General features: G+C 36.8%; 1 protein-coding gene across 2 annotated transcripts in view; it reads right to left on the reverse strand.

Moving 5' to 3' along the window:
- Positions 1-2,019: 2,019 nt before the first annotated feature.
- IL34 (interleukin 34) overlaps positions 2,020-14,767 on the reverse strand; it is an 825,440-nt gene continuing 812,692 nt past the window's right edge. For both annotated transcript variants that reach the window (XM_044081308.1, XM_044081309.1), the window contains one exon: positions 2,020-3,519. In XM_044081308.1, the coding sequence (XP_043937243.1) occupies positions 3,467-3,519 (53 nt within the window). In that variant the 3' untranslated portion in view covers positions 2,020-3,466. The remainder of the gene's footprint in view (positions 3,520-14,767) is intronic.

A 14,767-nucleotide genomic window follows, 5' to 3' on the forward strand; every position in this document is an offset into this window, starting at 1 on the left:
GAATCTTTAGGATCATTGGACATGCTAGCAGTAACTACAACAATAGCAAAGAGAAAGACCAACAACAGCAACAACTACAGCTAAAAATAACTTTAAACTTTTTTTTTTTTTTTTTTTTTTTTTTTTTTTTTTTAAACAGAAAATGAAAGCAGGGAAGGGGAAGAGCCTCTAAGTTAAATGGCAACTCCCCCAACCCAGGAGAGCCTCGAACTTAAATGGCTGCTCCTATAAGGAAAGAGAAAGGGAAATGAAGAGGAAAAATGGGCCCTAAAACAAAGACGGGGCTGAGAGAAAGGGAACAGGGAACCCTTGAAGTCAAACAGGTTCAAGGGAACAAGATAGGCCTAAAGGAAAACGACGGCCACAACAACAAAAAGGTATCAGCAGAAAGGTCAGAAAAGTGCTAGCCTAGGGTGAACACACTCTAACACTAAACTAACAAAAGTTAACTATCTGAATGCAAAATATTCTGAAATATCACAAGAAGAAGAAAATACTTAGCCTGAGCCACTATGAGCAATCTTGATGCTGCAAGCGGCAAACAAGATCTGGGTAACTATCGCTAGGCATGTTGGGATAGGGGCTAGCCTCAAGCCAGTAAAAAGCTCTCGAGCTATAGTATACGGCTGAGTTGGAGCCAAACCAGCAAGAGCCAAACCAGCAAGAATGGAAGTGAGATGGGGACAACATAACATTATTAGATACTCTCATGTCTGACAAGTATGAAAAATTAATATGATTCTATTTGACATTATATCAGAAAGTGAAACAATAAAAAATGTTGTTAGTGTATCAATCTTTGATTAGCAATTCTAGTAAATGACAATTGACTAAATAAAAACTGCCAAATCAGTGGCGGAGTTTTCTCTTCTTCTCTACCATTTTGCTACCTCAAATCTAAGTTTGGGGATGGGACAGGGTACAGGCAAAAAAAGCAAAAAAAAAAAACTCTGAGGTTTACCAAAAGTTGTTTCAGGTCAAATACTAATGCAGTTGAGTTTATATTTGTGTAAGCTTTAAGATGAAATCTTTTAAAACCTTGCACATAACATGGTTTTGGAATTATTGATGCAAATATGAACAAGCAATATTTGATGCCTAGAGGGTGTCAGTAGGAGTTAATTGCGGATGCACCTGGTGGTGTCACTCGAATGTAATGAGTTAAACGCTGATATGAAAATCCAAAACACAACATGATGATATGCTAGAAAGAGTCCTAACCCTTGGTTTATGCAGCATCATCTCCTAATGTGCTTTCATGAATTGTCTCATGGAACTTGAGTGGAATGCTGAAGCCCTATGCAAAGTTCGCTGAGAAGACAGGGCATGGTACTTTCAGTTACAGACTACTTCAGTAGAACCTGCCATTCTGCAAACAAATGAATGAATGATCAAAAAAAAAAGTTGTATTTTCTTTGGGGTGGGACTGTATACCCACTTATCTTGCTTCATGAGGAGACCCGAGCACTCCTTTTTAATTTAAAAGTTAATGTACCTCAAGAAAAAAAAATATTCTGTGATGTGAAGCAGAGCCAGGCTGAAGTGACCCCAAGCACAATGTATCCAATGTATCAGGGTTTCTTTCTTTTTTTTTTTTTTCTCTGCATGTAAATGTGGGTGATAGTGAGAGGGGCTAGGATCTGGCCCTCCTCCTTAGGAGAGGATGAGCACCAGATCATAGAAGGGACCCCCCTTTTTTTTTGCTCCTCAACCTAGGCTCAAGGAGCACTACAACTGGGGATCAACACTGGGTGCAAAATGAGCCAGCTATTACCCTGGCTATAAGGAGTTGAACTACTGATTGCTGACACCTGGGCTTCATAGTAGCAGATTTCAGCCAAGTGTATGAGTCTTTGAGTTGCTAGGTATATTTATTTATCATTTTGTAAATATTTTAGTTATTTTTTATTCATAATTGAGGCCTTGGGAGAAAATCTCAACCAAAATAATAAAAAGTTGCCAGAAAATCAAATAAAAACAAGTTAAAATACAACAGTGCAATTGAACATACAGGCCAGATAATGATAAAAATGTATTACCAAAGAGCAGTTGATAATGTAATACAATACAATACATAAAATGTAAATCAGACTGTGATGTAGTCAGGTAGATGAAAAAATTGTATTAACTGCTGTGTATGTTGCCTGAGCAGATATACAAGGCATAGCCAGTTTATCTGCGTGTCTGTTTACATGTCCACAGATTATGCAAAATGCTGTGGACAGTTCAAAAGGATTCTGCTAATAAACAGGCAAAACTTGCAGTAGTGAAATGGCACATTTTATCTGCATACTTACTGAATACAAAGGAGGTTAATTAGCAGGGTTAGGGTTACAAAAGTTACTTTTTACTACTGTTGACTTAGAGCAATGAAGAACACCAGGGTTTCATACTTCACAGACATCACTGAAAAATGAACCATAATGGTGTGCTTGCAGCCGCAGAACAGTGGGGCCATTGTAGCTGATTCAATATTTGACTCCTCTTCACTGCAGTATGTGACATCTTTGATAAACATTTTGGGGTGCATTAAACACAATGGATACAAAATGTGTATTTTGAACAACATGGAAAAACCTCATCCATGCAATATTGGAAGCCATTTGGCTGGGAAAATTCTGGTTAGGGAAATATGGAGAGGAGAGTTTTCAGGTATAAGTAGTAACAAAACAAAAATATGCCAACTGCAAGTATGTAAAGTATTTGTGCAATAGCACATATGCTAGCACATCTAATCTGCCTGACATCCACAACCCCTGCAGTGGATGTGCGCTCAGTAACAGAACAATTTGCTTCACAACTGCATGCAGTAGGACTTTACAGTTTGTACTATTACATACAACATGTATACAGATTTATTCAGCACACAGGTCTATTTTTACATGAAATACATTTAAGGAAGGTACCCAAAATTGGTAGTGGTATTTATAATCGTAACATTGCAGCAATATAAAATTAAGCATTACTGACATCCTTAGAAAGACAATACAAAATCTAATGAGGTTTCAACACCAGCAATAGATTTAGATCTTTTTTATAGGCAGATCCTATAAACAAACCATTATTAGTCCTCAAATATGTTAATTTATTCATATTTACCTGATTTCAAACATGTTTATCTTTCTTCCAGTGTCCAGAAAGGTACCAAACAGAAACAAAATAAGTCCATATTTAAAATATAATGAGAAACAAAATAAGTCCATATTTAAAATGTAATGAGTGATGCGTGATGCATCAGAATATGGTCTTTCTATAACCGTCAGATGTCCCTCTTTCTGTCTTCATTGCTAGTACCATTTTAAGGCACTGGAGTCACTGCTGCACAAGACAAGCTTATAGAATCAGCTCTCTGCTTATTCCACAATAGTAGATGCTGTTTAGTTTTCTTTACATGGAACAAAAAGCATATTTCCTATGGCTGCTCACACAATGTTCAATTTCTCATACCACAGCTAGAGCTTCTGCTTCAGTTTCCAGAAGTCCCACGACTGTGAAGTCCTGCTGTACTTTTCCCCACACCTTCAAAACAGAAGCAGGGAACTCAAACATCTTAAAATAATTTAACAGCAAAAATTAGATAGCAACAATGAAATCAACAAGTTAAAAGACAGTAAAGTTTTCAAGTTATAACAACTCTTTTGCTTGATACCAAATAGCACTTCTGTTGCAAATAATTTATATCAAAAGCCAACATATCAAAAAACGGTATGCAAGTCATATAACAATTGTAGGAGTTAAAATAAAAATAATACTACTATCCACAGCCCGGTATAACAGAAACATGCCTTAAAATCATAAAAAGTACTATAAAATCATAAAAAATTCCCTTTTAAATTTTAAAATAGGTTTAATGCTGTTCTTAACATTCAGTGTATCAGCCCTAAAGAAATATATCCATTTGTGTTCATCTACCTCTGTTTTAGTAACCAGGTCACCCCTCCCCCATCTAAACTTAAATCTGCAATCTCTGCCTATGGAAATAATGTGTTTATTTAATGCATTAGTATCAACATCCCTCCATATTTCAGAAAAATGGGACACTATTCTTTCTTTCAATTTTTGATTTGTCTTGTCAGTGCAAGATAGATAACATTACCTGTAGAGCATGTGGCAAAAACATCAAACATAAATAATTGTTTATTGACAGGGTGTGTAAAGGTAGTGTTCACACTGACTTCATTGCAGTAAATGCAATTATGGCAGGGGATAATACATTTTATATTAACATTGCATATGTATGTTTTATCAAAAACTAAATCCTTATAACAGAACTGTTGTTTCAAACTTTGCTCTTTCTTAAAAATAAAATGGGGTAAGTCTCCAACAATATTCCGAACTTCAGGATTAAATTGTAGAATTGCCTGATACTTCTGTATTGCCCTCTTAATCATAGGTGTATGCCTGTTATATTTAATAATATAGCCTAATTAATTATTAACCTGTTTGTCCCCTATTATTTGTATTGGAGAAAAATGATAGACCATAATTGTTATGCTCAGTTAATGCTGATTGCATAGTTTCATTAATTGATACACTATCATAACCCCTGAGTTGAAAATCTTCAGGCATATTAACCATTTCATATACAAAATTCTCTTCATTAGTGTTTAATCTATTAGCTCAAACGACTTAACTTTTTACCACACTTCTATAAATGTGCCTAGGGTGCATGATGTCATAGTGCAGAAAGCTAGTAGTCTCAACATTCTTTCTATATATAGTGTTGGTCTTCCCTTCACTAAATGTTACAGTTATATCTAAAAAGTTAAATTTTTCATTCAAATACTTTAAATCAAAAATAAGAAAATCAGTTGTATTTTGTAATTCAGTAACAAATATATGTAAATCTTCCATACTGTCAGTCCATATTAGGAAGATATCATCAATAAAGCATTTGTAAAAAAGTAAACATCTATTACTATAAGATCCCAGAGAATAGTCATTATAAATATGATTTTCTTCGTAGTTAGAAAGAACTAAATTTGCATAAGTATTAGCCACTGGGGTGCCATAACTACACCCAGTAGCTAATGGAAACATTCTTTATTAAATATAAAAATAATGTTACTCAATAATGAATCTAATTGAGCAAAACATTTCAATTCTAGCTCCACTCCACAAAGGTGGCGCCTCTACGGACCCTGGTAATTACCGCCCCATAAGCTTAACAAGTCTAGTCTGCAAAGCTATGGAGAGGATCATAATGGAGCTCATAAACAAAGATATAGGGGACTTGCAGACATTGGACCCGACCCAGTTTGGCTTTGTCAAGGGAAGATCATGCCTTTTGAACTTGGTCGACTTCTTCGAAATAGTCACCAAGGCCATTGATGAGGGAAAGGCAGTCCATACAGCCTACCTTGACCTTGCAAAGGCTTTCGACACAATACCCCACTTGGGTATTGTAGAAAAACTTACCAGCTTAAATGTAAACCCATATGTCACAAGATGGGTTGCAAACTGGCTTAAGGACAGAACCCACAGGGTTAGAGTTGCTGGCGCTGTGTCAGACTCCAAGCCGGTCACAAGTGGTGTCCCACAGGGCTCGGTCCTTGGTCCCTATTGTTTGGCATCTACTTCTCAGAAGTACAGGCCAACATGGGAGGACTTTGGCTGACAAAGTTTGCAGATGACTGCAAACTGGGCGCCATAGTGGAAAGTGCATCGGACACGGATATCCTTCAGAAGGGACTCACGGAAACAGATAGCTGGTGCCAGAGCCATGGCCTGAAGTTAAACGCCAAAAAATGTATAGTCATACCCTTCGGGAAAAACAAGGTAACCCCAAGCTACCATATAGGTGGCAATCCACTAAGCACAGAAGAGGTTATCAGGGACCTGGGGACCCAGGTTGACAGTGGCCTTTCTTTTGACACTCACATTGCTAAAGTGGTTAGAAAGACCTTCTACATTGCCCACCTGATCATGAAGGGATTCACATCCAGATCTAGTGAGGTCATTGTTCCCCTGTACTCTTCACTTATCAGACCAATGATCGAGTACAATGCCCCATTCGGGATGTATCTCACCCGACATCTGCAGCAATTGGAGAGACCCCAAAAGTTCCTCACCAAAAGGATAAAGGGACTCCAAAATCTGTCATATGCTGCCAGATTGAAGAAACTCCAGCTCTATTCAGTCGCATACCGTCTGCTCAGAGGTGACTGACATACAAGGCCATGTCCAACCCGGAATTAATGGACATGCTCCACCTCAAAAAATCCAAATCCACCAAAACCACTAGAGCAAGCGACTTAAACCTTAGCACGGATATAAATAGGACGTGCTGGAGGGATAGATTTATCACTCAGAGACTCCCTATGCTGTGGAATAAAATCCCGGTCCATGTGAGGCAGAGCACCTCGCTGACTCTGTTCAAGAGAAATCTAGACCTGTGGATGGGAGATCGTAGGTTTACCCCGGGAATCATCTCTGGGTCACTGCTGGACAGAGGCATAACAAACTAATGGGCACAGTATTTTTTCATATAAGGGGTGGCGTAAGCCACAATAATTTGGGCTAGGCTTATAAATGCCTTAGGGCAGATAGCCTAGTATAAACCTATGAACCTATGAACCTATAAAGTCACTATGTGAACATAACAAATTCCCTTACTGACTGCATCCCAACGTCATTAGAAATTACTGTAAATAATGATTTAAAGTCCATGGTTATAACCATAATGTTAGTATCCAAATTACTTAAAGACCAGGAATATAAAGCACTAAGAAAATCATTAGAATCATTAAAAAAGCTACGACTAAGTTGTAAGAGTGTCGGTAGCTCCAAATATTTATAAATGGCTGTGGTAGCCCAATGATTACCCAAAACTATAGGTCTCATAGATGGAATGTCTGGATTCTTATGAATCTTTGGTAATCCATAGATAACAGGTTACAGGGTTGGTTATATATAATTAATTAATTATATAAATCAGGAGTGATATAATTCTCTATTAACTGGTCATACAAGTAGGATTTTACTTTAAAAATAAGATTATTCAGGTGTGATTTATCAACTCTCTTAAAGGTTTTGGTATCAGAGAGTATATCATACATCCAAGTAATATACTGTTTTTTATCCATAATGACAACCTTACCTCCCTTATCTGCTTGTTTAATAATAATGTCATTATTAGTATAAAGATTTTAAAGGGCCTTTCTTTCATCTATGTTTAAATTGCAAAATTTCCCACATTGACCTTCAAAAAATATTCTATAGAACTCATGCTCACACATATCGTAAAAGGCTTTCAATAGTGGGTGTACTTAAAGTAATAAACATGCTTGTTCTTTTTGGTTGATCACTTACAATATTATGTTCAATTTTATATAGCAACTTAAGATCAATATGACGAACAAACAGTCTTAGTTCTGTTAAAGGGTCATTTATCATTTATATTTCCTTCACTAGATACTATAAAAGTAAGTCCTTTATCCAAAAGTGCTAGTTCATCTCTGGAAGGAAAGTATTTTGATAAATTATGCACAGTAGAACCAACAGTTATTTGTTTTGAAATTTGCTTCTCGTGTTTGGTTTACCTTCATGAAGGTTTGGGGGTCCCACCTGTGTCTGTCTGGTTAGTATGATTTCTTCTCTTCCTTTGTTTCTTCCCCTTGTTCTTCCACATTTTTGCTTTTTTATTTGAATAGGTAGCTGTAGATGTACACGTGGGGATCCTAAAAAATGTTGTCACTGGAGATCCGATTAACCTCTTCTTATAGATAGGCATTACAATCAGCAGCAGCAACAGTGGAGAAATCAAAACTACCTACATTTCTCTCAATATGACTAATATTAGAAGCAATGGCAGAGAAGGCAAGTTAGTTAACTCAATTGACTTTCATAGTGTTTTGAATGAGTATAGTACTTCTTCTTCTTCTTTCGGCTTTTCCAGGTTAGGAGTTGCCACAGTGGATCACCTGTCTGCTCAAGATTGGCAGTAAAGTTTGATGGTGTCAAGTTGCCAGCCCAGCGCTCAACTTTCCACGGAAGGCACACACATGCACTCATACCTAGGGCCAATTTAGAGTGTCCAATCCACCTACAGCATGTCTTTGGGATATGGGAGGAAACCAGAGCACCCAGAGGAAACCCATGTGACCACAGAGAGGACATGCAGACTCCGCACAGAAGGCACCCCAGCTGAAGAAAAACTGAAACACTTGGAAGATAAATTAATTGCTACCAAGAAACATAAGCTAAACCAGGATATGAATGATTTTAGGAACTACGAAAAATATTTCACCAACAACACAAACCACCAGTAAATATGATATCCAGAGAAACGAAAGAAGTGTCCAAAGCAGTAGTAGTTTATTAGGCAAAACGAACTCACAAAAAATTAACGCTCTTTTAAGACAATTGCGTTTTCGTCCAACATAAACCAGAACTTCATCAGATTCTAACCAAAAAAGACAATTAGCAGTTTAAATACTCATAAAAATTAAAAAAAAAACCTATCCACTGAGATGCATTTCAATTGAACTAATCAGATGTCAGTGCATCTCATGAATATTGAATTAAAACATACCATATTCTTCCTTATAGTAAAAATCTCATTTGCCTTCCGATATGTGTGGTGTTGGAATACATTATGTAAACCATGTCAATGAATAAATATGTGTTATTTTATTACTATTAAAACCCAATTTTTTATATAAAATATATATGTATATCTCTCTATATAAATAAATAATTAAAACTAGATATAATCCAAGGTGTATTACCCTATTTGTACTATTACTCAAATCTAAACTGATGCTGCCATCCAGTGGTTTTGTCCACTTTCGTTTCTCTGGATATCATTTTAGGAACTACCACATATTTCATTGGCTGAAAGAGTAAAGGCAGATGACATTAGCATCAACCACCTCAGCCAATATAATGTTTCATATTGCTGGTTCAGCAGTTTACAGGTAGCATTACAACTAATAATAATTTGCCTAAATGTAGTGAAGCTATACATGACTTAGCTTTCCTCTTGTTACATCTAATATTGTGGTGATTCTGTGACTGCCACTGCTTCTAATATTTAAATATTCTAAATACTAACCTTATCACCCCTACAATAATCTTAAGACCCAACACTCATCAAACAAACTACTTGTGCAAATAAGCAAAACTAACAATATGGCTGGTGACTCCTTGTTCTCTAACACTGTTGGCAAAACCTGGAACTCACTCCCTAGTGACCTGACCTTGCTTTCCTCAATAACACTTTTTAAAAACAAACTGAAACTATACCTCAAAACACATTGGTTATGCCCTTGTGCTACCCTGACTAACTTCCTCACTTATTGCTGGGTACATGGTACTCTTTCTGTACCAAGTCGGTGCTCCTCTGTTAACCTAGGCGGGAGACTTAAACCTTGACACGGTTATTAATAGAACATGCTGGAGGGACAGATTCACCACCCAGAGACTCCCTATGCTGTGGAACAAAATCCCGGTACATGTGAGGCAGAGCACCTCGCTGGCCTTGTTCAAGAGGAATCTTGACCAATGGATGGGGGATCGCAGATATACCCCAGGGATTACTTCAGTGTCACTGCTTGACAGAGGCACAGCAAAATAATAGGCATAGTTTTATTCAAACTAAAGGGGTGGCGAAAGCCAAATAACTATGGGCTAGGCTTATAAATGCCCTTGGGCAGATAGCCTAGTATGAACCTATGAACCTATGAACCTATGAACCATATATTAATCTCATGTCATTACAAACATCTTCCTGTATTATTTCCCAATTCAGTTCATGTATAAAGATTCTTCAACCAGCAATGTAAAGAAATGTAAAGAATTGCTAAAAGTTTGTGATGTACCTGTATTTTTAGAATCAGTCATGTAAAATAACTAATATTTGTGTTCGTTGAAGCTTTTCTCCCTATGCCTCTGCTGAAAATGGACATATATCCAGTTGGCCAGCCCAGTCAACAAATGTAAAATAAACTAAATAAAATATAAAATTGCCACTTTTCGATAAAGGGCTTACCTTTACACCTTCTAGTTAAGGAACTATAAATGACTCTTTAAATGAAAAGACTGTTTGTAATATTGATCTTAAGTTGCTACATAAAAATGAGCATAATATTGTAAGTGATCAAAAAGAATGAATACATATATTCCTTTAAGTACACCCACTGTGAAAGCCTTTTATGATATGTGTGAGCATGAGTTCTGTAGAATATGTTTTGAAGGTCAATGTGGAAATAGTAAAACCCCCAAAAAGCACCAATTATAAAACCAAAAAGGAAAAGAAAAAAACAGCACTGGAATAGACAGACCATACATCTTCAATAAAACAATAAAATGAGTGCTTTTGTCTTACACTTTGCCAGACTTCATCAGATAAATATTCAGTTCTTCAAAGCCAATATAAATAGCACATTGGCAGTCATATGATTCAGTCAGCAGATAATTAATACTTAAACAAAATCTTATAGCATCGTAATAATAAATTAAAATTGTCATCTACTCATTAAAAAGTACTTAAAGGTTTCTTAAAATAAATACATTCCCCTTTACATGTAAATAAATATAAATCATTAATATAAAAAAACTATTATTCAACAAGTTAATATACCTTCCCTTTGTCTGTTTTATCTCTGTAAAGCCCTCAATTTCAATAGGCAGGTTATGGAGGTGTGTTCATTAAGACCTGGCCAATTACATGAGGGCAACTGCAATTGCCAATAGAATTCTTTTTTTTCTATGTAAATCGGCCAAGGTCCACCCCTAACATCTTTCTTCACTTGGTGTTAAACCATTAATTTAAAAGTTGTTGTTGTATCTTTCGCCTTTTCCCAGTTAGGGGTCGCCACAGCGGAACTCCGGTCCACTAATGATTGTCAGTAGATTTTTACGTACCGAGTTGCCAGCTCTGACACACAACCTTCAACGAAGGTACACCCATTCACGCATGTCTCAACACAGAAGACGCTTTAGCTGAGAATCAAACAGGACAATGTCATACTGTGAGGTGACAACCATTAATTTAAAAATATGTTCAGGAAAATCGTGAATATGTTTCAACAGTGCATTAGTATTTTTTTCTTTCCTAATCTCATATAACCACCAAGTAATCTAATAAAACTCCATGGCTACCAGCACCTAGTCCAAATTCCAACTAGATGTGAAAGAAAATCTAAAATGGAATCCATCCTTGACTGGGTCCTAACTAACAACCCTACATTGTACCCCCACACAGGTAGTCTCCCAGACACCTTAATTGACCACAACATAATATATCTTATACACAGTAGAACAAGCATATGCAAAACCACTAACTATAAATCCACTAGAAACACAAAAAAAAATATCTCCTGAGGTCCTCAATACTTTACTCTGTAACTGTGACTGGACCCCCCCTAAAAACCCTCCCACTTGACCAGGCTGTGGCATATTTCAACAAAACATTTCTACAACACGTAGACACTGTCACTCCATTGTGCAAAATCAAGGTTCGAACCTCTACAAACCCCTGGCTCAGTAAATAAACCAAACAAATCCTCAAGTCCAGAGACACTGCCTGGCTTTACTATCAAAAAAACAAAGAAACACAAAGCCTAACCAAGTACCAAGAACTGCACAACCGTGCAAAAAATGCATTAGGCTGGACAAAAAATCCTACTACATGACATTACAAACTCAATACCAACACAACCCCCAAAAATTTTGGAAAAATGTAAACCAGCTACTAAAACCCACCCAAAAGGCTACTCCCAAACCAACCACCCCTGACACTAAAGTTCTCATTGAAACACAATTCAACTCCCACTTTGTGAACTCAATTCTATCCTTAGTATCACAGGACAGTTCCAACCTCACTATCCCCCTGACAAAAATAACACTAATATAAGCTTTACCCTCAAAACAGTTTCCACCACTTCAATCAAAAGCATCCTCTCCAAACTAAAAACCTTGTCAACAGCAGCCGACCTACTCCCCAGCTATTTCTTGAAACTCACAGCAGATGCTATTGCTATCCTAATCTCCACTCTCATAAGCAGATCAGTTGTTGAAAACTATGTGCTCAAACTCTGGAAAATATCCTGTTACACCGATATATAAAGGCGGGACCTCCACTGAACTTAATAACTACAGACCCATTGCTATACTCTCTCCCATGGCCAAAATCCTAGAAAAATGCATCCATACCCAGGTGGTAACATATCTCCTAGACAGCAGCATCCTGTCATCTACTCAACATGGTTTCAGATCTGCCCATAGTACCACTACAGCCCTCCTCTGCTTCACAGACACAGTAAACCATCTCAAAAATGAAGGCCTGCAGGTGTCAGTCTCTTTTTTTGGATATGTCCAAAGCATTTGACACAGTCTCACACCAAATCCTGCTAAACAAACTAAACCAATATCACCTATCAAATTCCATTCTTACCTTGTTCCAAAGCTACTTAACTGACAGGTACTAAGCTGTGAAATGGGAAAATTCTCTCTCTCCTCAGCTGCCCATAACTATAGGAGTCCCACAGGGTTCTATCTTAGGACCACTACTATTCACAATCTTCACAAATGACCTCCATACCTCCACACAGCATGCATCTATCATTCAGTATGCAGATAATACTACCTTAATCTGTGCTGTACAAAACATTCCCACCCTCCTGCAAACAACTCAACTAGCATTCTCTGATGTTGAAAACTACCTTACCAAAGCCCAACTTATTCTCAATCCAAAGAAAACTCAGCTTATGATTATAACCAGTTCTAACAAAAACACTGATAACAAACAGTCAATTCACTATCTACTCCACAAATGCTACTCCATTCGCTCCAGTGGCACAGGCTAAGCTACTGGGAATAACCATAGACTCCCACCTAAAATTTGATAGTCATCTCATCTTAACTATTAAAAAAGTACATGGCAAACTGGGGTCACTCTACCATATCAAACCATTTCTTACCAACAGCACAAGATCAGCCATTGCTTGCTCACAACTTCTATCCACCCTACTCTATGAATCTCCCATTCTGACTAATATCAACAAAACTGAACTAAGCAAAATGGAAGCCTGCTATAACAAAATTGCCCACTTTGCTGCAAATTTCTCATATAGAACTGATCACTGTACTGCTTTGAGACAGCGCCACTGACTTGAACTGCCCAACCTCCTAACCTACAATCAGCTCTGCCTCTGTTGTTCTATTTATTACTATCCCCAATAAGTGCCCTGCCCTGAAAAACCTAGTACAACATCACTCAGCCAAAAGGCCTTTTAGATCATCAAGCAAACTACTACTAGAAGTCACCAACAGCTACAATAGCTTTGGAGACACACTATATAGCAGTTCATTGGCTAAAAAATGGAACTCTGTCCCCACTAGCATACAAAACACATTGTCCAAAGCCTCCTTTAAAAACCTCATTAGTCAACATCTCAAGCAAAGTTGGCTGTGCCATGACTACTTCGCAGGCTAGTGAAAGCGGATCAGGTACACATACTAAACCTAGAGTACTTGATAATAGTTTTCACTCTTACTCACAAACACTGGCTAATTTACAATGTATGCACTGTACCTGTGTACTATGTATGTCAAGCTAGTGAAAGCAGATCAGGTACACATACTAAACCTAGCGTACTTGATAATAGTTTTCACTCTTACTCACAAACACTGGCTAATGTACAATGTTTGCACTGTACCTGTGTACTATGTATGTATTCTACCTATGTTCCAAATTTCAGGTGTACACCACAAATCTATTAATTAAATTTATTTTTAAATTAATATTTTCTTGTTTGTTCTCTCCACTGTAACTGTTGATGTGCTGCATACCACTGTAAAAACATGTATGTTGTAATTTGTGTGTAAACTGATCATGTCTAAATATTTAAATGTATCTGTAATGTTTCTATGTGGAGCTTTTCTCATTGGGCCTCTGCTGAAAAAGGGCATTTTCGGCTCAGTCAGACACCCCTGGTTAACAAATGTAAAATGAATAAAATAAATAAATAAATATACATGCTTGTATATGTGATCTCTCAATTTCCTTTCAGTTTTTTTTTGATACAATGCTATATATACTAATCCAGTACTGCCATTACTACCTGCAGTTTAGAAACTAGTTTGATTAAGTGGATAATAAATAAGAACTGGAACATTATGGGTGAGGATAATACTGTGAAAAATAAAAACCCTATTATAGTCTACAGGAGATGACGGAATTTTAAAAATATTTTTGAAAAAGTACAGGACAACATTATGAAAGTGGCTTTGTTGACAGTATCTTCCTAATACGGACTGGCACTGTGAAATATTTACATATATGTGTTACTGAATTACAAAATACAACTGATTTTCTTATTTTTAATTTGAAATACTCAAATAAAAAAATTAACTTTTTAGATGTAACTGTGACACTTAATGAAGGGAAGATCAACACTGTTATATATAGGAAGGATGTCCGGTCTACTAGATTTCTGCATTTTGACAGCAGGTACCCTAGGCACATTTATAGAAGTGTGGTAAAAAGTAAATTCTTTCAAGCTAGTAGATTAAACACTAATGAAGAGAATATTGTTTCTGAAATGGTTACTATGCCTGAAGATTACCATCTCAGGGGTTATGATAGTGTGTTGATTAATGAAACTATGCAATCAGCATTAACTGAGTGTAACAGTTATGGTCGACCATTTTCTGTAATAGAAATAATGTAGCAATAAGGGAAAAACAGGTTAATAAATATAACAGGCATATGCCTATGATTAAGAGGGCGATACAGAAGAATTGGGTAATTGTACAGTCTAAT

Source organism: Protopterus annectens, chromosome 8.part0 (genome assembly GCF_019279795.1).
Source record: "Protopterus annectens isolate FY-2018-M chromosome 8.part0, PAN1.0, whole genome shotgun sequence".
NCBI lineage: Eukaryota > Metazoa > Chordata > Ceratodontiformes > Protopteridae > Protopterus > Protopterus annectens.